This window comes from Diaporthe amygdali (genome assembly GCF_026229845.1).
Source record: "Diaporthe amygdali strain CAA958 chromosome Unknown NODE_12_length_1037015_cov_66_201586, whole genome shotgun sequence".
Taxonomy (NCBI): Eukaryota; Fungi; Ascomycota; class Sordariomycetes; order Diaporthales; family Diaporthaceae; genus Diaporthe; species Diaporthe amygdali.
Genome location: NW_026517032.1, coordinates 490,074 through 516,582, shown reverse-complemented (window position 1 = coordinate 516,582; position 26,509 = coordinate 490,074). Strand labels below are relative to the sequence as shown.

Sequence of the window (26,509 nt, the reverse complement as noted above, 5' to 3'; positions counted from 1 at the left end):
TTGATGACTGAATTCGACGGGCAGACTCATAAATATTCTGACATTCAGGATCCGATGTCGTATTCTTTGCGACCGTCAGGTCGTTGGAGTGTTGCGCTCGCATTTCGCTTTGGCACAAATAGGCAAGCAACCTGCAGGCTTAGCCTGCCCTCGGAGACAACGGCGGGCGCGGTCGCGCGGTCGAGTGCCCCTCCGTTTTCTACCAGAGGCTTTGCAAAGGTTGCTGGGTGGCTGCATGCGCTGCGCAGCTGGCGCCGTTGGATGCTCTTCCGAACCCCAGATTCGGCGTGGTCGGCCGAGTTTTCGCATGCATGCAAGCCACAAAACACTGAAAGTCGAGCGTCTGCCCATCTAGGATATGGAGGAGGGGCCAAGCGAGCTGCGACGAACCTGTCCAATTTCGCAAGCGCAGAGAGGACCCACTGCAATGGCTCTTTTAGGAATACTCAATGTCCGTCACCATAGCACTCTATCGATGTTCAAAGCTGCCGGGCAGGTGGCGAATGCGGAATCATGTTTTTGCAAGTGGAAATAGTCCTGGGGACCTGGTTGCCGCTGAACCAGTTGACTGGCCGTGTCGAACGCCGGCCAGCTAGCTCCGGTCAGTGGTAGCGAGGGCGACGAGGGCGACGAGGTTGACGGGCCTGGTTGGTGGTTGAACAGGTTGGGCAGCGCAGTTTGGCCAATCAAGAAGCTGTGAGCATCCCCAAGGTCTCCGGGGTTGTGAGGACTCTGCCAATGACCAGACAACCAGAGTGACACACATCTCACATCTCCTATGCCACCCACCACCCTAGCCGGATCAGCGGCTGGGGGGTTTTCATGGCTGGAGCAGAGCAAAACGGTGGGGCCCCCTGGAGGGAAACGCTCCAAGGCTGGTACCGATAAGAGAGACAGGATGACGAAAGGCCGGCCAACCCACTCAGCAAGACCTGGGCACCCATGGATGCTCGCAATGCATCGGATCGCTTCGCTTCGACGGGCAGGCCCAGGGCGGGAAACAGAAGCTGTCACGGACGGGTGACGAGCCGCAAGCTTCAGGCTGCTTGATGATGCTATGACGATGAAGATGACGGTGAAGCCCTACTTGTTTCTTGATTTGTTTCGTGAGCGTTCTGTACTCGCCAACAGAACTCTTGGGCTCGACCTGACCTTGACCAGACCTGGCCTGACAATCAATCAGTCAGTCAGTCCATCGCATTTGGGTCTGGCCCCCGCGGCCAGTCTGCAAAAAAATTATCGAGCACCCCTCTCTAAGAGGGTAAAAGTCCCCACGTTGAAGATAGCCTGTGTCGTATCCGCCGAGCAAATCATCCTCTGATGGCCTTGTTCTACCTGAAACACCGTTTGGCTCGCTGCCTCCAGGTCGACCGCAAGCGATCAGTCAGTCCGTCCGTCGTGCCGAGACAGGATCTGCCGTGCCAGGACCACGCTGGCCTCGGCCTGGGTGAGAGAGCTCGACGCCGAATTGAGCCCCTTCCTCGACCCTAACAGTACCCGTTTCTTGTGTGTCGACTCGACACAACACGGGTTGCCATCCCGGACGTAGATCGATCAGCCTGTAAGAAAAAGCTGTGAATCACGTCCGGCGCCGGAGTACTGCAGCTTGTTATCCCTTGGCGATGCATACTGAAACTTGAAACCTGCATGCGTCGACGAGACAGACACTCCTCCTCCTCCTCCGCCTGAGGCCCCAAGAGAAGGTGCAGAAGTGTGTGTGTGTGTGTGTGTGTGAGTGTGGCCGGCCTACTGCGTACGGAGGAGAACCTACGGACACAAGAGAGACACACCATTCCCGGGCAAGGCGTGTAAGTCACCGTTTCCGTATCTCCTTGGCTCCGTTCCATATTATTATGGCAATTAAGGAAGGGGACCGTGGTGCGTGGCTAGCAGGGACAAGGGCCTGCACTCCAGCCCCCCTGTCCCTAGCGTGTCCCCACCTTGACTTCAGGGGACCACCGACATGGGCTTATGGGTATCTCCAGTTTCAGGGATATGCCCGTTTCCCTTTTCGTTTCCCAGCGTCTGGCGCTGGCTGGTCTGCGCTGCCCTCACACATAGCCAGACACCACCGGCCGACTCATTAAAACATCCTCTCTCCCATATCTCGGAACATTCTGCTACCAGGACCCCTTCATATCTCTCCCAAATCATCCAGTTATCCAGAGACCCCACAAGTGGCATACAAGAACAGCCGCTCACCCCATAACGTAGCAGTCGCTGGACGCAGGCCTGCTTTTTACCGAAAAGACATTGTCTCTCTTATACTCCCTTGTCCACACACAGATTAAATCTGTCGGCCCTGGCCCCTCCCCGGACAGAAACAAACCTCACCGTCTTCTCCACCGACATGTCCCTGGTGGAGCACGACTACCCACCTAGGGAGGTACACCGGCCCAATACTGATCGCCACGCGGCCGAACATTCATATAGCGAACCTGTCCCCAGCACGGCCACCGGCCGAGTGCACATTTACACTCCCAACAGCCCTTCTCGCAACCGTACCTCTTGCGATTCTATTCACTCCAACACCTCCGCCGCAATGGACGACCAGGTGATGATGCCAACAAAGCCCAGCCAACACGGTGGCTCAGAGGACCAACCCCCAGTACTCCCACAGAAGAGCGCTCTCCGAGCATCACGACTACTTGACAACCTCGTTGGCTTGAAGTTGACAATGCCAGACCCGCCTACCTTTACACAAACACCACACGACGAGTACATGTCCTCAGAAGAAGACGCTTCGTCGACAGCTGGTGACTTCTCAGACTTCGAGTACGACTCAAGTAGCGACGATGTCTGCCCTTCGCCTGCGAAAGACCGAAGGAGCCACGAGGTCACGGCCCGGGTAGTGTCAGTCATCTTCTCAGGGAAGCCTTCAGTCGTGGATGTACCACAAAATCGACGATCAATGTCACCCACCTCGTTCGAGAGGCGGCAGAGCATTATGGATCTGACCTCGGATTCGTTGGGGCAAGACTCTGAAGTCAAGAGGCGGCGGATGTCTGTCTCGACCACATCATCCGACTCTGTCTCCACCAAACCGACACGGGTGGCTCACCCCCCTCGGAGCAGCAGCATGCAGCCCATATCTACTCACAACACCATCAAGAAGACGAAACCGGCCTTCCTACAGATCGATCCTTACGCCAATGGCAGCGTTTACTCGCTAGACATGGTACAGGAACCCAAGGAGGCAGAGCAGGAGGACGAGCGGCCCAAGACACCCAGGACACCCACCAAGATGTTCAAGGGTGTCGCGAGGACACTGAGCCTGATGAAGAGGCGAAGCACCCCGAGGATGAACCAAGCCTTCTTGTCACCCTCCACAGAAAATGTTTCACTGGGGACCTCGCCGTCGAAGCGCAGTATTCTAGGCGAGCCTCTGTGCGAAGCACCGCAGGAGATGGTTCAGGAGGAGACAGCCGAATTCGCTGCGCCACCACCACCGCAGAGGCCGCCGCCACAACCTCTCTCGTCCGCAGTCACCTACGACGAGATTGTCCGCGTTGCCAAGAGGAACGAGAGGATCGAAAGGAATGAGAAGCTTCTGTCGGTTGCACGAACACCAACAAGTGAACTCGCCGAATCACCTATCTCTCCCATGTCTCCTTTGTCTGCAACAAGCACCAACACCACCGCTACCACCGGCAAGAGAATGTCAAGCTTCAACGCCGCGCGGAGGAGAATGAGCATCAAGCTCACCGGAAAATTACAACTATAAGGTCCACGAGGCCTGATAATTTTGGCTCATCGGAGGAATTGAATCTTTTTTGTTTTGCAATGGCGTTAAAGCACAACAACGCTGTCGGGTTCAGCGCTTGAGGGTCGGCTGGGATTTTGTTGAAACAAAACATGCATTGGCATTACGGCGTCGGACATTCATTCTTTATGTCCTCACAACAAGGCAGTCATTCTCGTCTGTCTGAAGGGGATGGACGACAGCCTCGGAAAAGGAGGTGGAGGTCGTCCCGCCTTGTTTGCACAAGGCCTGAGGGAGGGTGCAGAAGGAAGATTAATGGGGGTTATCGCAGCCTGTGGCTGTCGAGGTTTTTAGCAGTACCTCACGAAGCTATGATACCAAACTGCTCGAATCGAACAACGAGGGAGACACTTCTCCTACGAGACACAATGCGTCCATTCTGTCCAGTGTATCGCTCAGTGAACGTGTGCGTCTGTGTGCAACCCCAAACGTGCGGCTACCCGTAGTCCGACTATCCCCCAACTCAAATCCCTTGATTACCTGATCGCCCCAAACTCCATCATGGCGTGCAGTGCACATCAGACACACGCCATGTCTCTATCTTTGGGCCACGAGCGGTCTGCCGATGCACCTGCATGCCTATCATGCGGGCAATCCGTATCTCCGTGCTATGTGCCCATCGACCCTGCCTTTTCCCAGCATCCATCCCACCCTATTGTCTGAGCCCAGGTGCAACCTGAACAGCAAAACCTAATTCGTCTTCAGCTGCACGCGCGCCCGGCAGTCAGTGTCACAGCACATGCTCTAGCTCGCCCACCCCGTCCACCTACGCCACCGTGTGTTCCAGAACCTTTGCGTTTCCATCGCAAGTCCCGTTTGACGGGTTGTTTCGAAGCGGAAACGAAAAAGAAGCAGAAGAGGCCCAAGGCCCGAGCCAACCTTGTTCCCTCTCGCTCCGTCCTATAGCTAGCCTGCCCCGGGAGGCGAGCCCCTCCCCCTGTGCTAAGCAAGCTAGCTAGCTAGACAGACCTCTCTCGCCAGCTCCCCGCATGACGGACGGCGGTGCTTGTTCATGCGAGCCATGCCGCAGAGGGAGGAGGGACCGCCCATCTGTGCGCAGCCGCTTCTCGACCACCCATTGGGGAGAACCACGTCCAGGCGAGGGAACTCAGGCCAGCCCCTAGCCAGGTTAGCTTTGGGTCCTTCCGTCCTTCTGGAACAGGCTTGCAGAGGGAGCGGCGCCCCCTGGCTCGCCTAGGGGTGGGAAGTCTGAGGGTCGATGGCCTTAGTGGATGGTATTACCATGGTATTGTCCCAGCTGGGGGGAGGAGTGCTGATCCCTGCACAGACGCTCGCCCAGCCCGTTTGGGTGTAAGCGGCTGCCGTTGCACTCAAGAGACAACAGGCCAAGCTTGGGCAAATTCGCTGGACCTGCATTGGTCGTCGTTGCCCTTGCGTGGTGGACTGACGACTGCGGCGCAGTCAAAGACATACGTCCATCCACATGCACAGCATATTGATGTGCGTACATCTGCAAGGCGTCGGCGGCCTACTACGAATACGTGACCGAGGGAGGCAAAGCCACAGCGCGCACGCCTCAACAGCAGGCCAGAGAGGTTTATTCATGGCCCTTGCTTTGCCAGCCAACGAACGAGCTTGCCGCCCATGTTCGGAGAGAGCAACAGAGCTCTCCTAGGCAAAACGGTGGGCGAAGCCAGGTGCCCCCCGGCTCGATTGGGTTCTCTGCATCAGGTATCTGGCGATCATCTCGGGGCAGGGGAAAATGGGAAGCAAGGTTTCACGGTTCAAGGCAGATCGAAGGTTTCCTCTTTCCTGGCCGATCAAGCGGTTGGCAGACCATACGTGGACTGGGGAGGGAGCTGGAGCTCTGAAACTTAAAATCCAGTCTGCCGGCAATTGCGGCCTCGCTACCCAGATTCTAGATTGTAACCACTGCCGGTCGGGCAGTGAGTTGTCTATCAAGATTTGTCCGTCCGATGATGTGGCTCCAATGTTTTTGTTTCCTCCTGGCGTGGTCTGATAACTTAGATGTTTGTCCTTGGCCTTTACCTTGATGCACCCCGGCTGCCGGGGCCCCAGCGCGACGAGGAGGAGGAGGAGTTGAGGCCCGACTCTGAGGATGTGTAGGTGCCGTTTTCCGCGAGGTGGGACGAAAACTCCGTCGAGGCAAAACGGTCTCGACGGAGCACTACCTAGCTTACCTATGTGTCGGGCAAGCTTGATCCTCCCAAGCCTTGCGCGATCGATACACGGGGCGCAAGCTTGACAAGGCCGTGCAGGTCCGAAACCACACAGACGGGAGCGTTGAAACGCCGGCCGGCGTCCGGATCCTGAAGGGCCAACGACGGCGGCGAAGGGGCATTATCACAAGGTTCTAGGTAATAGTAGCTATGCTGCAAGGCAATTGCCTGGCAGCCTGGTTGGCTTTGTGACTACGGGGTGCAGTAGGTTCCCCTGCCCAGAGGCAAAGTGAGTCAGCAGCACGGGGCGTGAGGCGTAACGGACAAGGCGACTTCTGGAACGAAACAAGTTTCTGCCGGCTATTCCGCTACAGAGACTCATGGTCTGGCACAGTATGGGAGCCTGGTCGCGGGGAATTGGGTCCAACATCAAGATACTGAACAAAAACAATTGATGTTTGAGGCACCAGTACCGTTTCTGACTGTTGCTGTGAATCTTGACTGCCACATCCCGGGGCCATCGTGGGTCAAGACGGTAATTTAGTCAGTCGCCGGCTCCGCGACGGCCGGGAATTTGGATCCACCACGACCGGAGGCCACATAGACTGGTGACGATGAGTGTCCACCATCTACGTATGAATACCAAGGCACGCAATGTAATAGAGTTCTCGTCGGCCCTTCCTGCGAGATTGACCACTCACCACGAAACCACGGACATGTTGATCCCCATCCAAAGCGTTGACCACGAGCCCTACAAGGAGCCCCAAGGTATCATCGCCATGTCACGTCGTGATCAGGTACGATGGCCCGATGGCACGACCAGAGAAATGAGCAACCGGAAAACGGTTTGCCATCACCAGGATCTTCTAGAAGCCTTCGACGATCGATTAAGGTCGCCAGATTAGCTGCAATCAATTAACAGTTAACTGCGGTAGCAGCAGCACGACGTTTTGCCCCTGAGCCGAACGCTGCCAATCCCGATCGACTGGAATCGGCCGAGCACTTGTAAGACCGACTCCCCCCTGCGTAAGCCATCGCGTCCTCGTCTCGGTGAAACGCCAAGGCCTACCCGAGCTTCCGCTTTCGGGCTGGTGCTCCGTCGGCTGGCATCTGCAGGACGGCACGGGCGACGTGGCCAGGTGACAAGCAGTGGTGGTGGGCGTACAACAGATTTTACAGATTTGGATGACGCGACACTCTACAGAGTACGGTTCGTCGAGGCTCGTTTGGTCCAGAAATTAACATCCACACTGGACGAAAATTCAACAAATTAAAACAATGCGGTGAGGCTCTTGTGTGAGCAGTTTTGTGTGATAGTGCGCCATGGCCATGTCCACCTCCACAGATCATAACCCTGTTGCTGTCCAAGATGAACTCTGTAGTATGAGGTGCATCGATGCGGTGGAAGGGAGGCCAAGTATGCCTTTGCGACGAGGCTGGATTTTACCCAATTGGTCCGACACAGAGCTTAGGAAGTCAACGGATTGGAAGCGTCCATGACAGCAAGTAGGGTAGTGTACACCATCGGGTAACTCCAGTGTAGCCCCCATCATTCATATTTCAATAGCTCCAACATTTTCTCTCTGATCCCCTCTGAAATCAAGTGCTATCACTGGATGATGTATGCCTACTTGAGCGGGCCCAGTCTATCTGACGGTGGAATTATTCAGAAACTACAATCCCAGGATATTCTGGTACCTAGAAATGCAATCCATTGACCTTAGAACATCAACTGGACAGTATATCTTGCAAGCCTGGAACCAATGAGGTGAATATCCGCCTTCGGAGTACTCTGTATGCTGGGCTTCTGGTGATTGACTACTGAGTTCTATGGCAATTGCAGGCATAAAATCATCTGACGGATAATTCATGATCCCATAGGTCACAAACGCATATGCCGATTCAGACAAAGTCTACGAATCTGGGGACTATCGCAATATATCCCCCCATGGTTGTGCGTCACTAGCCCGCCCGCCTCGTCTATCTAGCACGCTGGCATCTACCGCACGCACTTGGCGCATCTGGCCCTCGCTCCGGGTCAACGGGAGCAACGAGCTTGGCCACCGATGACCTGCAAACGGCAAGCCGGAGAAATTGATGCGCACACACGTACGAACCACTATATACTGCCTAAGTTGGCCGTCCACAAATAGCACCGCGAGCGCCCAATGGCAGCCTCCCTCGCCTCCCCACGACGCGATCGTCCCGGCCGTCTGGGCTCTTGGCCTAGGTCCCACCCCTCCTCGATGCCCAGCCAAAACGGCGGCACTGAGTCCGCACAGACACTGCCGACTCCATCCGCCCACGGACCCGGACACCCGGGCCGGAATGGGGAAGACGGAAAAAATTCCACAAGAGGAAAAGAAAAAGAAAAAGAAAAAAAACCGAAAGGGAAAAAAAGAGGAAACCGTTGTGTGGGCCAGGACCACAAGATTCGTAATGCATTGCAACCCCAGCATCGCAATTCTTCATGACAGGTGTTCGCACGTAGCACCCGGCAGAAGCGTCGGGGTCTCATTGCTGATTGCGACTCTGGACGTTGTGCGCGTCGAGCTCGGCAGCAAAGCCCACCCACATCCCGGCGTTCTGCTCATCTATTCTGCTCGTCAACAGTGGCTGTCCGCCGACAGCAAGAGCCAAGACGGAACGAGGTGGTGAGCTTCTTGCTCGATCGGGCCGTCGCCGAGTTCATGGGCCACTAGGGTTTATGCTTAGTCTGAGGCATCTCGTAGAACCCGCGATGGACGCACATGGTAATCACACAGGGCATTTTAAGCGGATGCCGCCATACATATCGTCACAGTCATAAGCGATGGACGCATCGTAGGTGTTGTTTTCAACCCATCGATTACGCCCGCCTGGCCCTCCCTATCACGGCTCTATCCACCTGTAAGTCTCGAGCATCTTCATGACGATGCTTCCGCTACCGGCCATTGGTGTTATAGTAGTACAATGCAATGCAATGGCCCCTTGCAGCATGTGCGAAGTAGTCAGGCCTGTTTTCCCACCCAAGAGCCGCGCCAACAGAGGCCTTCTCTTCCTTCTCGAAATGCCGGGAACCATACTCTCTCCTCCTTTCCTCCGGGGCGGACAAGCTGATGCCGCATCGCCACTGGCACATGACACCCTCCGTCGTGCCTGGCCCCTCCGATACCCAAGGATATGCAGAGACGAACGTAACTTGGTCAGTGACCGTAGTCAAAGATGCCATCCGAACACCCCCTTCCAGCTTTATGCGCGGCAGGACGTCAAGCCCGCCGGACAACCCTACCAAGCGTGGCAGCAACACTGCTGCTACTTGTAGGTGTCTCATATTCAGAAAGGGGCGCGCAGAACAATTCAAAACAACAAAAGGACGAGAACTTGAAATGCCAAAATCTCCAGGCTCTCCATGGAGGGTCCAAAGCTGGAGAATTCATTCAAAAGCTCGGCCTTCCTCATACAAACTCAACAGTGACAATGAAAGATGCCGCCTGACCTAGGGCGGTATTATAGCCCTAGTTGCCTCCTTTCCCTCCACTATCAGGCAGGGTATAAATGCCACAGTGTTGCAGCCCGTCCTGCTTCTGCTTGTCAATGTCCACAAGCCTCAAATGCGCTCTCTCCGCGCTTTTCGATGGTCGCCTAGGTCGGAGACGTGATCTCGCAAGGTGCCGTGTAGGCTTGAAAGAGCGTTCGGTAGACTCGCTCAGAATGCTATGGCATCTAGCGCCCATCTGACCACCAGCCCAGCTGGCCTGATATCTCCTGTTGAAGAGCTCGAAAGGCCATAAGGGGCAGCCGAGTCCAATTTCTCCCCGAGGAAGTTGTATTATTGAAGCTTGGGCGTTGACGAATTTGACACCCATTGTTCTCTCAGCGCCAGAGGTCGATTCTTGAGGAGCGTTTCTCATGCGTCGCAGTGCTTGGCCGCGGCCACTCGTCGCCCCCGCCCACGGTCGGCGCGCTGCCCCTTCTAGCACCAGAATTGGCTTCCGGCAAGCCGGGAACAGCCAGGAAGCCACCGGTGCCATTTCCCATGAAAACCGACCTGCGAGCCCCGGCCCGAGAGTTCCAGCCGCTATCGCTGTTGTCCAATCCATAGCTACTGGACGGACGTGCAGCGGCCTCGACATCCGTGCTCCTCTGCGTAGGATCCACTTTGACCATTCCCCAATTCAGCTCATCGTCGCCTTTGGTGAAGACTTCGAGGGTCTGTGGGAGCCCGCTAGGCCCGTTAGGACCCGCCAGTGACGCGAATGGGTTGTTGGAGCTGAATCGTGGGTTGTGACCTGCGCCGGCGAAGGGCTTCTTGGGTAGATCCTGGAAGGGGTTGTAGCTACCGCCGCCATTCTGGAAGCCTCCGGGGAAACCGGGTGAGCCAAGACCATTGCGAGAGAAGGCGGAAGAGGTTTGGGAGCTGCTGCTACCAGGTCTCTTGTAAGTATCGGCCGCGAACTTGGGTGCTGGAGGAGGTAGGTTGAGGAGGGTGTCTGGAAACTTGGCATTCCGAACGTAGAGAGCACGGAGATTAGGCAGACCGCCCATGAGGAGAGATCCGGAGAGGTAGTTGTAGAAGGATGGAAGGATGTTGGAGTACGGGCTGGACGAGGGCGCAGATGTAACTTCGTAGTGAAAGATCTCGAGGGAACTGGAAGCCAAGGGTGGGACCTGGGGCGTGCCGGCAGCCAAGGGAAGGGACGTCGAAGCCTCGTAGCTTATCGTGAGCCGCTTGAGCATCGGGGCTACTGCCAAGATGTCTTGTAGATTCCAAGGTTTGACACCCGTCTCGGCAAGATTCAAGACTTTGAGCGCACGCGATGCGTCACCACGGGTCAGATAGTTCCTCAGTCCCTGGGATGTGATCCCAGGAACATTATCCAGAATGAGCTCCTCCAACGCTGGAAACGCCGGAAGCATCTCATTGTCATGCGCGATCATGTCGTCGTTGACAACGCTCGAGTTGGTGATTTTAAGGGCGCGCAAGCCTCCAAGAGCGCCGAGAGCGTGCAGGATAATGGTGCCATCCATTTGCATGTTGTTGAGCTCCAGGACCTCCAGGTTGCGGAACACCTGCCCACTTGCAATCCGCTCCAGACTTCTCTCAGATCCATGCATATAGGTCATTTTCCGAAGATTGAGACATCTTGCTTCCACCTCCATTCGCAATGTGATGAAGTGATTATCGTCCTGGAATAAGCCCTCGGGAAGGTCGACATATCGCAAGTTTGGCAGCACTGCTATAGTGCGCGCTATGTCGGCCTGGCATGACTCTCTCAGCATGTAGGGTAGCTTGAAGAATTCCACGAGGGGGCCTAGGCGCGCGGGGTCTTCGCGGAGTGTTCTGCATAATAGCTTCAACCGCTTCTGGGATGTGTCTTCAGGCTCGCCGTTACGGTCGAGGAAGGTCCTGCGCTTGCGCTTGTCGGCTAGCAGTGCCTCGCGGTCGCAATAGTGTACTGTTTCGATTCGGATGCCATGATACCTGCAATATGAGAGAAGTCTGAGTTAGCACATGCCGCCTCGAACGAGCCATTGGCGCCTCTCGATCGAACGCATACTGGGGGGAGGGGAGGGCACAAGTTGTGGGCTCGCGACACATTACGTACATGACTTTGGGCGCCGTCTTGCACCACCTGCGGTTGACTTGGACGCAATGCGACAGGTCACGCAGGTCGCAGAGCATGCATGCGTCCTCAATGGAACTCTGCTCCTGGGTCTCGTACGAGCAGTCCTGGGTGTGGGGGCAGACGAAGGCGAAGATGCGCTCGAGCACAGGGGCGGGGAGGGCAGCAAGTTTGGCAGCAGAAGCTCGATTGGGCGAGTACGGGCGCTGTTGACGAGCCTGGAGGTAGTCATCTTCGGTGTAAAATCGAGGCTGCGCGGGCATGCTGCCGCCGAACTGCCTGTACTTCTTGCCAAAGACCTCGGCGCCAGGGGCCTCGCTCTTGTTGCGCTGCTTGCGCTTCTTGAAGAATCGCATGAGCTTCATTGTGGATGGTTGCTTGGAAGCGTAAAGGAGACGTAATGGGTACGAGAGAGGGAACTCGGATGGTCAAGAGTGGTGCGTCGTAGGAAGGGAGGGAGAGAGAGGAAGAGAAGGCGAGGGAGAGGGAGAGGTGTGGGCGAGAATGTGTATGGACGAGGGGAAGTGTGATGGACCGGGTATCAGACACGACAGGAACACATGAAGTGAGTGAAGTGAAATGACAAAGATGCAGGAGGTAACAATGCCGGTAACAATGCTGGTGCAAATGCAGGCAGGCGGGCAGGAGGAGACAGAGCGGAGTGGTGATGCGCGATGGTCGATGGTCGATGGTCGGCCAGCAGTCCCAAGCCAAGCCCAAGGGTACAGGACGCCGTTGTGGTGTTTCTTTCTTTAGCTGCACGTTATTTGGACTGCATGTGCAGCACACTAGAGGGCTGCTGGTGGTCTGGATCTGGATTGATAGGTTCACAAGTGGCAGCTAGAGCTGGAGCTGGGCGTGCTGGGCCATCGCCAAAGCAGCTCCGAGGTTTGGAGAGACCATCCACAGGGGGCGGGCGGCGGCAGGGACCTGACCGGCTTGGTGCTGGTGAGGGGTGATTGGGTGCACCCAGCCAGCCGCACCTCTTTCGCCCCCACAATTCACACCAACCCTTGTCCCCTGTCCGTTTCTCGTCTGGGGAAACACACTGGTAGAGACTGACAGGGCCTCCCTTCACGCTCTCTCACCCTTCCTTCAGCTTCAGGTTCAGGTGGGTGGTGGTGGGCACGCAGGGATTCAGGGGCAGTCGCTGCTAGCCACTGCTAGCCCAGGTACATTTGACATTGAATTGACTAAAACTAGACATCTGACATTTGACATTTGATTGCAGGCCTCTGGTGTTCTTCAGTATCTCGCCAACCTTATTACTGCAACATGAGTCCAACGATCAACAGCAAAGGGCATGAGGTGGAGTCCAGTACGAGGCATATGGGATTTGCATTGCTTCTGATCCGAGCACTGAGACCCAGAGGCTGTGCCTCGTCAACCCCATTACATCACCTGCGACTGTAATTAATCACCAGCAATCGCCCTTCTCAAGACCCTGGACCCTCTATGAGAGCGGATCCAGGCGGGTCTCTGCCTGCTCATTTCACGCCGATCGGTCGAGACTACCCGTAGATATTCCCACTTGCCAGCCTGTCTGCCCCTCAGCTCGGAGATCGCAGACGGCTTGATTGAGCACAAAAAGCCATTCTGCTGTGCACAGCGCCGCTTGTTTCGAAACAATGGCCTTTGAACCCTGCCGGCTGGGTGCCAAGTTGAGCAACGGCCAACGTACACACACACCAACGCTAACAGATCCGACAGGTTTATTCCTCTTGTCAGCACCTACCTACGCGTACTATTATAGTAGGCACTTGGCTTGGTATATCTGATCAATTCCCCGCGGTGGTAACAGTAGCGTCAAAAGGGGGATGGATCCTTGGCAGTTATGCGCACGAACTATCACCAACAAAGACATTAGATCAGACTCTACGATCCTACCCTTTCCCTACTCGGGTGCTCAGGAAACCGCAGGGATAACGATCCAGACCTGAAAATTCCACAGCTCATCACCAACATGTCGTCCGGCCTTCTGGATTTGTTGGTAGCTCAGCCGCACGCGCTGCAGGAGACGATTCGGGAGGACAAGAGCTGGAGATGGTATTTCGTCTGATCCATCTTACTCCTCAGCTTTTTCGACGAGCAAGAGATGCCTGTCCCTGCCAAATGTCGGGCCTGGCACGGCTGAAAGGTTCGTTCCGAGTAGGAGGAGCCCAGTGGCAGGCAAGCAAACCTCTAAGAGCGCAAGCTGACGCGCCGCGACGGATCGTTTCAGTAATCTTACAAACATCCTTCGAGCTAAAGCGCTTTGCTCCTGATCCTGGACCTGCACCTGTTGGTGACGGGTGAGGCGCGGGATGCCGGTATCCTGCGGCGCGCTGCGGCGCAGCAGGACACCCAGAGATACCTACCGGGTTGAAGGAGCCGATCCGCTTGCATCAAGCTTCAGTAATCTCGCTTGTGCCTCTGTAAGACAGCATCGGGAAGGCGAGGCTGGCAGCATGGCCTACGCGAGAGTTGGTACTAGAAGACAAAGACATGAACATCTGGGGGCATTGATAACATTGAATCCGCGAGAACACCCTGTTATGCTTGGTCTCGGACCATATGAGTAACTAATTATACATGATAGAGTAGGTCGCCCCGATGTGCAATGCAATATGTCATGTTCTTGCTGGCATCCGTCGCTTTCGCCTCGAGTCCAGTATCAGTACAATCTTCCTTGCTGTGTCCGCCTTTCTCACTCAATGCCTGTGGAAAAGGAGATCCCCCTAACAGAGATCATTTGCTCGGCCGCACCTAGTTTCCGTTGAGCTGGACCCCGTCCAAGGGGCTCCCAGGTCCTGATCGCTTCGTCCTCAGAGTCAGAGGGAAGGCATACTCGTCAGGGTCTTCTTCCTCACTGCGATTTGTAGTTAGTCTCTGTATTGGTGTGGGTTAAGCGAGCGGGGTCAGAAACTTACGGCAGCTTCCAGGCTACGTAGTCCTCAGTGCTAAGGCCTTCGTGGCCTTCTTGTATGCTGGCAAAGTCCCCAGGCGTCATCATACCCGTGCGGTCGCGAGGAGACCCGGGCACCGAGAATGGCCTCGATATCTTTTGCTCCACACCAGGGATGTAATCATCATCCTCCATATCGCCTTCAAACGAGCTAGGATACGCCCTCCGAAGAGCAAGCTGCCGAGCCTTCACGTACTCCATGCCCATTCGCTTCCAGTCAAGCAGGTCGCTTAGGCGCTCCGTGCGGTTCCGCTGGTTGATGCGCTGTCTCCGGCTCTTCAGGCAGAAATCAAACATGGATGATGTCAGTTGATTGACCGAGTCATCCACGCCCTTGTTCCTGCGGTCGACAATGTAGATACCGTAGTCACTGGAATTCTCGATGAGCTCTTCCATGTAACAGCCGAAACCAGAGAGGTTTGTCGTGATACTGGGGACTCCCATGACCGTGCACTCGGCCGGAGTGTAGCCCCACGGCTCGTAGTACGACGCGAAAACACCAAGATGCGTGCCTCTAACGAAGTCGTCATAGTCCAACGGTAATACAGGGTTTGCTGAGTTCAGAAACTCTGGGTGGAAGATCACCTTGACTCGGTCCGAGGGGTGGTTGAAGAGCTGTACGCGGCGAATTTGGTTGAGTACAGGGTCCTCGCTGTCATTGAGCATATTGTGCGTGACAATCGGGGGAAGGCCGTGGCGCTTCATGGCAAACAAACGCCTCCGCAGAAGAACTCGGTCCTGTGCTGTGATGAGCTCCTTCTCGTCAGGCAAAGGGTCTCCATCGTGCCACTTGATCGATCGCTCAAAGACACGCCTCCCGATGCTCTTTTCAATGATGTCGACGGTATCCCTGAGCGACTTTATCACAGCCTGGCCTTTCAATGCTTCCACCGTCAAAGAGGTCGTTTGAGCTGGCATAATGATAAACGCAACAACCGTGATCTTGCTTCCAGCGGTCTTGAGGCGATGGTTCAGGCGAGCGAGCGATTCGATGAACATGTCGACTCCCTTGTTCCTGAACTCGTATCGGCCTGCTGTGAAGAAGTAGAGGGTGTTTTCTGGGTCAAAATCGTAATGGCCATAAAAGTGCCCTCGCACAAAATCATGGATCTTCTCCTTTGACTGCTGATGCAGATTCTGGAACTCGTGCATGGCGGAGAACTTGGTGACGTTGAGACCGTTGGGCAAGACGCCGTCCGGCTTCCGCTTCAAGAGGTGCTCACTCTCATAAGCTGTAATGTGAGAAACAGTAGTGAAGACGTCGCAGGCATGGGCTGCAGCACGCTCGATGCAGTATCTGTGGTAGATACCACGCTTTCCTGCCTCCGCGTCAACGTCAAACCATTGCAAGTTGTTATAGAAATCCACAGATCCAGCACATAGGTATCTTCCAAGCAAGGTTGCGTGAGTGGTGAAGATTGTGGTAACGTCGATGCGTCGTTTCTTCGTCAGGGGCAGGGCAACACCCGCCAGCCATTCGTGGAAGTGCGCGATAACGGCTTTCTTCTTCTCATGGCATACGTACTGCATTCGTCAGCTTTGTGTCAATTTCGTTGCTTTCCTACAGGGACATACCTCTCCTAGGAACCAGGCGACAAGATACCCAAAGACGATGGCTTCATTCGTCTCATCGTCACCAGGAGGCGAAGGGATAGACGCAAGATTCCACAGATCCGATTTCCATTCATCCAAGTATCCATACGCGGTTTTGGTGTCTATCAGAATGACTCGCGGCGCTCCTTCAATCAGCCAGCGCCCATAGAGTATGCCGATGCCGCGATCTCGCATGGACTGGATGGTTGCGGCCAGTTCTGGGACGGTTGGTTCGAGCTCTTCGACTTCGACAGCAGCCTACTGAGGTCAGCCAAGGGTTTTATCGAGGTCGCCGACGAAGGACTAACCGATTGGTGGTTCAGAGGTCCGATGAGGGTGTAGCGTTCGCCATATTCTGCTGTCGTCACTGGCGCCTTAGACTTGATGACCGAGTAAATACCGCCAACTGCGAAGACGTTAGAGTGGAGCCGAACGATCGATATTCCCGATGTCTCACACACCTCGGTGGGCGACTTCAGTGGCAATCTCGAAGAGGATGTGGTTCTTCACCTCCCGAGGGGCGCGCTCTCCGCCTTCGCTCGACATTGTGAACCGAGGGAAACGATCTGCGCGATGTGCAATGGGTTATGGCGCCTAATGCCCTCCAGAGTTAGCTCAAAGGCCGACAGCAGCAGATGTGGTCTGATCTAGGCTGGGCTGTACAAAGTGTAGGCAAGAAGAAGCAAAGCCCCGAGGTGCTAGGACTCGGCGCTGGGCAGTAAATTGGTTACTCACACTGGAAGAATGGATAAAAGACAAGGCAAAGCAAAGTCAAGTACCCAACAAGAAAAGTGTCGTCGCACTGAAAAAAATTTATTGACGTGACAGTCGGTATGGGGAGCTAATGTAGGCCGCCAGGCAATAAAAGCAAACAATTGCGTGTGGGATCGCAATTGAACCACGAAAGAATGCGCAGCTGCGGAAGAAGGTGTCTGTGTGGGAAAGGCCGTTGATGTCTTGACCGGTGCTCAAGGCCTTTTTGGTGTTGAGAGGGAGAGGAGGCGGGTGTAACAGGTTGGGCTGGGAAGCAGGTGAGGTGAGCTCCAGGTAATATGCTCGGCGTGATGCTCGCAGCGACTTTGTGTGGTTGGGCAATCCAGGATCGGATTGTGACGCTACGGTACAGCAATAGCAGAGGCGTTAGGCCGTTCCGGGCTAGAGGGACAGGGAACTGCTACCCCAAGCAGCTCTCATCCCCAGCTTCTTGCGGCCTCTCCAACCGGGGGGAGAGGGGGGAGCTCGAGCCAACCTTGGAACGCTACAAGGGGGCCCAGGTGTCAGGCGTCTCCACCGGCGCACTCGTCGAGTCTCAGCGGCTGAGTGGGCTGGCGCAGGATCCTCTTGGATGGATGTCGTGCGCTGCGAAGCCCCCAGTCGTGCTGTGAAAATAGAAGTATTCCTACAGATCCCTTGAATCAGACGCGAGATGCTCATGACATCCACCCAGCCAACACCAGAGGAAAATGCCGGTGCCTGGGCAGCATCATTCGTTGTGCTACCCCGAGCTCTGCCGTCTCGTGACTGACACTGTCGTTCTGCATCTGCATCATGAGACTTGTTGAGGAGGCAGGCCGGCAGCAAGTGTGGACCTGGAACCGGACGGAGCTTGGCAGCTAGACGCAGCTAAACTCGGCGCTAGCGCAGATATTTCTTCGAAGTGGCCCCAGAAGCGCCCATAATTATTCGACACAAGCTGACAAGCTACTGTGTAAACGGCAGAGGCCAGGCGGGAGATGGAAATGAAATGACGGGCTTGTCTTCCCGTGTTGGCCCCTTCTCCCAGCTCTTTAGAATAACCCAGGCCCCCTATAGACCAGGTCTCCAAAGTCCTCGTCGAGCAGAAAAAATGGGTAATTATATCATTCTCGTCATGCTCGAGCTGCCCATCCTGGCGCGTTCAGGCCCTTTCGGCCTCGGTTGACGTGGAGACCTGCCTGGGGAAGGGTCCACCTCCACATCCTTAGTCAGTGCTTTATGACGTCTGTGGGCGTTTGGGGCGCGGGGCAGCGACAAATCTGGGTCCTTTAATTCAATTCACTTGGATATGCCATGGATGCCATAGCTTGTTCATACTTTTCCCATTACTGTACTAGACTATATTGTATGCGGACTCACTCCTGCCTGCGAAGATCCTCGACTGCAAAGTGTCAAGTAGTCAATCTTCGCAGCATGGTCTTCTTACCGCTACTTGCTCACCATCGTGATCTCAATCCGACATATAGGCTGCTATGCTATGCGTAGTATCGTTCACGGGAATTACCTGGCAGAGAATGTGACCGAGAAATATGATACAGTTAGTATGCACTTGCGAGTGTTTTCAAAGGACAATGACAACACCATTGAGAACATTTGTTTCGCGGGCTGCTGCCCGGGCTTCTGCCCATAGACAAAGACTAGGTTCTTTGACCCTGAGTACTTGAGAGACAATGCCTCTTTCTTGAGTGTCCCTCATGAAATAATGCCTTTCTTGTTGTCGGTTTCCTTCCAACGGAACGGAATGTGACTATATGAGCTGGCGTACAATAGCTCAAGACTTCAAAATACTCGGCTACCGCCCAATGTCTATTCGCTCGCAAAACAACGTCCCAAAACGCTAGACAATTCTCCAGACTGTCGGACGGGCTCAACAACATGGCGAAGAATAGTCCACAAAAGAAACAAAAAAATTCCAACAAAAATTCTACAGGGAAATCTGCAGGCACACCCTCGACCAAACCATCACAGTGCGGAATCTGTCAGAAATCACATCACGGTGAGTGTTGGTTTGCCGACCAGAGCGCGCCCAGCAGGTCCACAGCTAATTGTGACCACTGTGGTATCAAGGGGCATGAGACGAGCGCGTGCTACAAGAAAACCCCCAATCAAAGGCGAAACAAACACCCCTCGACGCCTGTGGCTGAGGGAGTCAAAACAACACAGCGCTGGTCCACGATTTTGAACTGCCAACGGGAACGTGATCAGAGTGAAGTCACTTTTCCCTTATTTCTGGTCGGCAAATCCTCGACGGATTTAGCACCGAGGTTTGATGCATGGCTGGAGGATTATCAAAACGATGTTGTAATGTGTTTACATGACTGTAGAGGAGACTTTTGCTTTAAGCTTTTCGCCAATAAGTGTGCAAAACAGCTACGGCGTGGAAAAATTGTGATTTCACAGAAGGACGAAGAAGCCATCTGGAAGGCATTGCGCAGCAATGGCGTTCCCACCGTCGGCTATGGGGAGAAGACAGGAATGGATGTAGATGAAGATGAGGTACTATAGGTAGGTTGAACAGCATTCGGCCGCTTCTCCACTTAGTCAATAAAATTATGGCTTTCTTAAAGGTACTAGTAGTTGCTGTCCCAAGGAATGATCTATGAAGTGAAAGAAACAATAAGAGGCAGGCCAAGGAGCAGACAAGGAACATGACCAACGCTGAATTACAATCTTTTAAGCTTCCTCTCGAAAGAGTTGCCTACAGCTTACAACGGAACGCGCAGGTAGATAGCCAAAAGGAGGAGGACACGAAGGGTTTGATCAGAGTTTCTATCTCTTTTGCCTTGGATTTGCTGTGCTAGCTAGGTTATTCGAGCACTGTGGAAGATGAGAGAAGTACCCAGGTGGTTGACCCCCCTCCCCCCCGCCTAGTGCCACCTTCTCCAGCAACCAATAGAGGGTTAGGGCCTAAGCACGATTTAGTGCCTGAGGAACCGACTCTGTTCGCAGACAGCGGTTTACCTCCTGCAACCTCCCAACAAAGCCTCCTTTCCCATTCATGCTCCGCGCATCCACCGCCCAAGACCATCTTATCATCGTTGCATATATTACCCCCATATGAAGGAACAGACGACAATAAGCTGCAGGCGCGATATTGTCAACTTCCGCAGAGGATGCGATGTAAAGATGGGGAGCTTGATGGGGACACACAACACGAAGCTTGCGCTAGGTAATCTTCCCGGCGAGGAACCAGAGCCGCAGTAACGATGGATCGCACCAAGAGAATCGCCAACACGAGGCAAATGACCAAAAACCTCCAACATTGCTTGGGATATGTGCTCGTAAGAGGAGGAACACCAGTACTTGCTCTGCTTTGCTCTGCTCGACTCTAAGAGCGGGGAACCATACCAAAATGGGCTGTCTTTATGAAGCACATGAACTTGGTGGAAAGCATTCCGCGAGACTCGGCCCCTGTCTTCGTGGTGGTATCCTTCTTCAAAGCCTTTTACGAACAGGCAGCTGCTTCTGCAGACCAGTCGCCCTTTTGCTCAACGACTACCTGTCTGGAGACATTTCTGCCCATCCGCCGCCCAACTGCCAAGAACGACTTGACGACCTTGGTCGTCAGTGGTGTTCAGCGTCATGATGCTCTACAAAGCCCTTGCCATTTCGCCGTCTATCGACACGCGTCTACGTGCTCTGGCGATGAAGTTCATAGAAGTTGGCGATCGCCCCAACGCCTTCATACATCATCACGTTGCTGCAAACCGTGGTCAAGTCGTGTCGCAAGATCAGGACCCGAACTATGAAGCAATCAGTTGGACCTTCGGCTGAAGCAGCCTCACAAATCCAAAGGGCGCGGCGCAATCCGATGGAGGCCCGCCAATCCAGGATCCGTCGTGCTGCCTTGATCAGCGGGGAGCCAATATGGCGTTGGGCGGGGTTGTTTAGTGTTCTCAGGACCACATTGTTGTGATGAAGGGTCATTTCTTGGCTTGGACATGATCGCATCCTACCTGCCCGCCGAGCATTAAATGCCTGCCGTGGCTCTGAGTTGCTTGCTTGTTTGGTTGTCTATCATGATGGGAGCTGACATCTTGAGCTGCCGTAAACCATTATAGCCCTACGTAGATACTTGACTGCCTGACACTTGAAATGCTGGTTCTCGATAGAGGGAGGCTCAAGCAGACAAGGTGGGGCAGGGGCAGTTTTGGGGGGCCCTTGAGTCCTGACTCTTGGACCAGCTCTCTTTGCGATGCCGCAGGGGCTATCGGCCTTTATCCAATCTGCCTCGGGTGGTGTTGCTTGAACTGAGGGCGGGATAAGCTGGTGATCCGGCACAGAAAAAGTCGCCGAGACGCTCTCGTGGCAGTTGATTACTCCGAAGGGAACGCACTGCCGCTAGATAGTTGACTGTTCACGGCGAGCGGAGGTCACTGTCACGGCTACAACAAGAGCCTTGCTCGGATTCACGAGCTGACGCCTTGACTTTGGACAGGCGGTGGAAAGTCTGAATCTGGTCCGCCTAGGAACGAGTTGATGCGTTTGTCGCTGACCTCAGGACGACTCACCCGCATGCCAGCTTGGGTTGGCCTCCAGAGATCAGGCACGGCACGGCTCTGCACAGTATCTGACTGTAGCAAAGGAGTGCCGTCCACTTCAACCTCGACCTCGAACCCTCTTCGACAGCACGCTTTGTTTCGCTACGGCTGCAGACTCGGCTCTGCTCCTAGGACGGCATCGGACACCTCTTCCACTGTGCGACTCAGCCTGTCGCATTGACACGACAACCACTGGCCTCCACCCATTGGAGCGCGAACGGAACAAGTTCCAGCAGGTTGACTTCTGCATTGCAGCTATGTCCGTTGAAGAAGAAGTTGGCGACGGACATCAGCAGCCACGCAACTGACAACAAGAAGGCGCACGACCGTGTCTTTCTTGACGATCCGGCTATTTTGTCGACGACAGCCTCGCAACGCTTGTTGATGACCCTTGACCCATTTACATCTCCGGTCTACCAACGCACCTCTTCGGTCTCCCAGGACCAACCCCATCAGTTGGACTTGAGCCAGCTTTCTTCATTCGCTCCGTCTCTTGTCTGGCATTTGTCACAAGTCTTCCACTTTGGACGCGTTGACGTCGATGATCTAACATCAACAGCACGTGGCGGTAGCAACAGCATCGTCAACATTTGCGCAGCAGATATCGCAACTTTTAGAACCTGAGAAGGCGCGGGCCCGAAAATCCACTAAGAGTGCGCTGTGGTCCAGCGCGTCTAGCGGCTGGCCAGGCACCTCAGATCGGTCCCCCACGCCCGCAAATCCTGGTCACCCGGCCCAGTTGCCGCCTGGGGCCAGTCCTCTTGGCCACCAAAAGTCAAAATGAAGTTCGCAAAGGGCAGACGGTTTCCTGCCTCTGCTTCTGCCTCTGCCTCCTCTGCCTCCCGATCCGACTTTGCTATCTCGACACGCCACCCACCCCGACAAGATGATGCAATGCCAGACGACAGCCGCAACCTCGGCGACGAACCAAGAGTGAGAGGACGGCCTGAACGAGGCATGAGGGATCCCATCAAGCCTTCTCGACGACCCTTGTCTCCCCAACACATCGCTGCCCCACACGCTGCTGCAGCACCGAGAGACAGAGAAGCCGCCCATCGCAGGGACCGAGATATTATACGCAGCCCGCCTCCAACAGGCCGTGACCGAAGTCACCGCAACAACAGACCTCGCGAGCGCCCTCGCAGCCCTCCAAGGCCTCGCAATTCCGCTCATCCATATCCTCGCGAATCTAGGGATTCTAGCAGAGACCGTGCCCATCGTCCTGGTGATTTGTTCCCTCGACACAAGCAGCAAGGCCCTCGAGGCACCTCTTGGGGTCGCGAGGCTGCACATCCCACCGATCCACACCAGCCGCCCCCTCACCAATCCAGGGTTCCTCACACCGACGAGTTTGGCCGACAACCATCACGACCACGATCACCACCACCGGCTGAGCGACTGAGGAGCCGCAGCCCTCTTCCCAGTGCAACGTATTCGCGGCGCTCTCGTCACGGACCCGGCCCGCGAAGGTTTGAAGGGGAACCAGACGCAGCCAGAGCGTCTGTGTCTCCCTACCCAACCCGACCGGAGACATCGTCCTCCAGACGAGAACGCTCCTTGACGCGCCGTGAGCGACGCTCAAAGAATACTTTGGGTCTGCCGCCTCCAACCAGCCGTGGTCGGTCGCCCCCTCCACCCCGTGGTCGAGATTTTCCAGACAATCCAAACCTCTGTCCTCTCGGCCAGCGAGCATCTCCACATCGCGACCGCAGTCTCTCGTCCTTTTCTACTCGCCGTCTGCCATCTTCACCCCCTCGCCGCGAGGGTCCTCGACCGCCGCCAGACCGACGCCGGCCATCAATACCCGACACTTTGTCCCGGGACGGATTCACGCCCGTGTACGACAGGGAGGGCGACGACTATCCGAGACAGCAGACCCGATCCCCTTCACCAAGAGAACGACGAGCATCATTCTCGTCCAAGCGGCAGAGGAGATTCGATCGCTTCCCCCCTAGAGAAGTACCTCCAGAGCCAGCTTCCGGTTCGAATAGTATCGAAGTCAACATGTCGGCGCGCGGCAATTTTCGTGGATCATACAGCGGCCAATATCCCGCAAGAGGCCACTACAGCCAGGGACCACATTCGTCCGGCCATGCTACGCCTAATTCTTCTTTTCATGGCACTCCCCCAGCCCAGTCGCCTTATAACGGCGGCAGAGGCAATTGGGGAGGACAGCAACAGTACTCACCACAAAGGTAGGCTGGGAGCACTCCACGTCTTGTGATCGATTCGCTGACATTTGTTACAGCCAATATCCGCCGCAGTTCTCATCGAACGGTTACGCACCGACTGCACCTGCGGCGCATTTCCAAGGGAATCAGGCCAATTCACCTCCTGTAGGCACTCCCACGGGGCCGAGCCACCAATTTTCTCAAAGCTCGTACCGCGGGGGCTACAGAGGCTCATCCGGCGGTGGATATCGAGGAAACACTGCGAACTCCGGCCCTGGCAGGGCTTCCAACCGTGGCGGGTTTAAGAGCGGCCATTGGGGTTCCAGTGGCAGCGGTTCCAGAGCTGCTTCGAGTCAGCCAGAAGATGCTGGCTCAGGACGCGCAACACCGCAAGCAGGCTCAAGTGTAGGTGACCAGGGCTCCGTACAGGGCGACGTAGGAACGCATGAGACCGAAAATCCCTTCAGGCCGCCCAAGGAGTTCCAAGTGGAAGACACTACCATGGATGAAGGCAACGAGGAACAACCGATGCTACCTCCGACGAATCGCCCGCCTCCAACGGGCCCTGCGGCAGAAAAGAAGATCAGTTTTGCGCTCAAATCAACCCCGAAAGCGCCCGTCACAGCTCCGAAATTCGACATTTCCTCAAAATTCAACGCGCCTACCAAGAAGGATCCACCCAAGGAGTTGAGTCGTCACGAGCCCCGAGATCGGGATAACCGCGATAATCGAGACCACCGTGATATACGGGACAATCGGGACAGCCGAGAAAGTCGAGATAATCGAGACAATCGAGACAATCGAGACCCCCGAGACAACCGAGACAATCGAGATACCAAGGGCGGTCGAGACCATCGAGAGCACGCACCACATAAGCATGCTGCGGACGGTCGAGATTTACCAAGAAATGTGCCGACAGAGCCACGGGCGGCCAAAGAGCAACAGAGGCGTCATGAACAGCAGAAGCCTCGCGAGCCTCGAGAACCTCGAGTGCGGATGGTGAAGAAGAAGATGAAGCGTGTGAAGGAGAAGCCGGCCCTGCCAGACCATCTAGCGGCTTCTGATTCTGTCTATTTCCGGAAGCCTGGCAATGAATCCGTGATTGGCGCCGGCACGTACGGGAAGGTCTTCAAGGCACTCCACGTCTACACCAAGAAGCTCGTTGCTTTGAAGAGAATCCGAATGGAAGGCGAGAGGGACGGCTTCCCAGTGACAGCTGTGAGAGAGATCAAGCTTCTGCAGTCCCTCAAGCACATCAATATTGTTGCACTTCTGGAGGTAATGGTCGAAAAAAATGAGTGTTACATGGTGTTTGAGTACATGTCGCACGACCTGACAGGTATACTCAACCACCCTACCTTCAAGCTTGAAGCGGCGCACAGGAAACATCTGTCCAAGCAATTGTTCGAAGGCCTCGACTACTTGCATCAGCGCGGCGTTTTGCATCGCGACATCAAAGCTGCCAACATCTTGGTCAGCAGCGATGGCATTCTCAAGCTGGCCGACTTCGGTCTGGCCCGCTTTTACGCTAAGCGGCACCAACTCGACTACACGAATCGAGTCATTACCATATGGTATCGCTCTCCAGAATTGCTGCTCGGCGAAACCCAATACAGCCCTGCCGTGGATATTTGGAGCGCGGCGTGTGTTATGATTGAGATCTTCACGAGGCGTGCCATTTTCCCCGGTGATGGCGGCGAGATCAGTCAGCTGGACAAGATATACTCCGTCCTTGGCACGCCACACAAGTCGGACTGGCCTGGCTTATTAGAAATGCCTTGGTTCGAGCTCTTGCGGCCTGGTGTGAGGAAACCGAACGTGTTCGCAGAGCAGTACGAAGAGAAACTGCCACCTGCCGGGTTCAAACTTCTCGCGGAGATGCTGCAATATGACCCAGTCAAACGACCGACGGCCGCTCAGGTGTTGGAGCATCCTTACTTCACCACCGAGTCACCGGCCCCTCGTCAAGCAGTAGAGTGAGTGAAATCTTCGATGTGTGTTATACCCTGAGCTATAATTGTGCTGACAGATATAATAGGCTCCAACAAGTAGACGGTGACTGGCACGAATTTGAGAGCAAGGCTCTGCGGCGTGAAAACGAGCGTAAGGACAGAGAAGCCCGCAAAGCTGCGGAGAAGGGGTCGAGTACGACCAACAAGGACAACAAGGATTCTCGGAAACGACCACCAGAGGCGAACGAGACGAACCGCGAGTCTAAACGCCAGCATGTTGAGAAGTCATCGGAGGCAGCTTCGGCGGCCGGCGAAGTGGTGCAGCCAAAGAAGGCCTAGGTGCTTGGAAATGTGGCAGCGTTTGTTGCGGGATGTCGACGAGAAAAGGTACAGATAACCTTTCCCAAAGGCCGCTACCCGGGAGTTTGAATGCCGGCGATGTCCGTTTGAGCACTTGAGCGAGGATGAGTTGATGTTTCACCCGCACTCAGTGCCTTTGAAATCAGAGGCTTTCCACGTGAAAGGATGTTGACATGGCGATGCTTTGCTCGGGTGTTATATCGGTCGAGTAGGATTGAGGTTCAAGGGCGACGGATAGGCCAAGGTCGTCCACTATATTCGCACATCATCTATAGTGTCGATGCAAGCCCACCCGAGGACCGCAATCCTGCAGTGTGCTACTACTTTGCATGGTCAGCGTACATATTGTAGTTCGTGTGGGTGGACATCGCTATTGAGGCCCACCACTTACGGGCACAGGGGGCGAGATAACTGAATGTCGAGAACGAGCCTTCCGCTCGAAAACACTTTTGAGTCTTACTTCGTGCCCTTGATGTTGTGGACTGTGATTGCCTCGTCCTCGCCTGTCCGTTGCGTCGGAATAATGGTCCGATTCAACGCCATGTTGATGTGATACGTCTTCTGCCCAGTCTCGCGTCACAAAGCACGGCCATGCCCACCCTCGAAAATTGGCTGCCACTGCGCTTTGCTGCACAAGAATAACGAACGATATTCCCTTCGAGCTCCTTCGTCTGCTCACAAA

General features: G+C 55.1%; 5 protein-coding genes across 5 annotated transcripts; 3 read left to right on the top strand and 2 right to left on the bottom strand.

The window, feature by feature from the left end:
* Nucleotides 1-2,542: 2,542 nt before the first annotated feature.
* On the top strand, nucleotides 2,543-3,724 carry J7T55_001894 (uncharacterized protein; the record flags this gene model as incomplete). The annotated part of the gene is made up of 1 exon (XM_053142804.1): nucleotides 2,543-3,724. One exon carries the CDS (start codon nucleotides 2,543-2,545, stop codon nucleotides 3,722-3,724), a length of 1,182 nt encoding a protein of 393 aa, XP_052994347.1.
* A 6,035-nt stretch (nucleotides 3,725-9,759) lies between these two features.
* J7T55_001893 (f-box domain-containing protein) lies at nucleotides 9,760-11,875 on the bottom strand (the record flags this gene model as incomplete). Its single annotated transcript, XM_053142803.1, has 2 exons — nucleotides 9,760-11,368; nucleotides 11,493-11,875. 2 exons carry the CDS (start codon nucleotides 11,873-11,875, stop codon nucleotides 9,760-9,762), a joined length of 1,992 nt encoding a protein of 663 aa, XP_052994346.1.
* A 2,380-nt stretch (nucleotides 11,876-14,255) lies between these two features.
* Nucleotides 14,256-16,593, bottom strand: J7T55_001892 (glycogen synthase; the record flags this gene model as incomplete). Its single annotated transcript, XM_053142802.1, has 5 exons — nucleotides 14,256-14,358; nucleotides 14,420-15,978; nucleotides 16,030-16,305; nucleotides 16,356-16,453; nucleotides 16,509-16,593. The coding sequence occupies 5 exons, from the start codon at nucleotides 16,591-16,593 to the stop codon at nucleotides 14,256-14,258; spliced, it is 2,121 nt and encodes a 706-aa protein (XP_052994345.1).
* Nucleotides 16,594-22,124: 5,531 nt separating this feature from the next.
* Nucleotides 22,125-22,746, top strand: J7T55_001891 (serine/threonine protein kinase-47; the record flags this gene model as incomplete). The annotated part of the gene is made up of 2 exons (XM_053142800.1): nucleotides 22,125-22,277; nucleotides 22,375-22,746. 2 exons carry the CDS (start codon nucleotides 22,125-22,127, stop codon nucleotides 22,744-22,746), a joined length of 525 nt encoding a protein of 174 aa, XP_052994344.1.
* Nucleotides 22,747-23,348: 602 nt separating this feature from the next.
* J7T55_001890 (CTD kinase subunit alpha) lies at nucleotides 23,349-25,806 on the top strand (the record flags this gene model as incomplete). The annotated part of the gene is made up of 3 exons (XM_053142799.1): nucleotides 23,349-23,539; nucleotides 23,593-25,491; nucleotides 25,554-25,806. The coding sequence occupies 3 exons, from the start codon at nucleotides 23,349-23,351 to the stop codon at nucleotides 25,804-25,806; spliced, it is 2,343 nt and encodes a 780-aa protein (XP_052994343.1).
* Nucleotides 25,807-26,509: the final 703 nt, after the last annotated feature.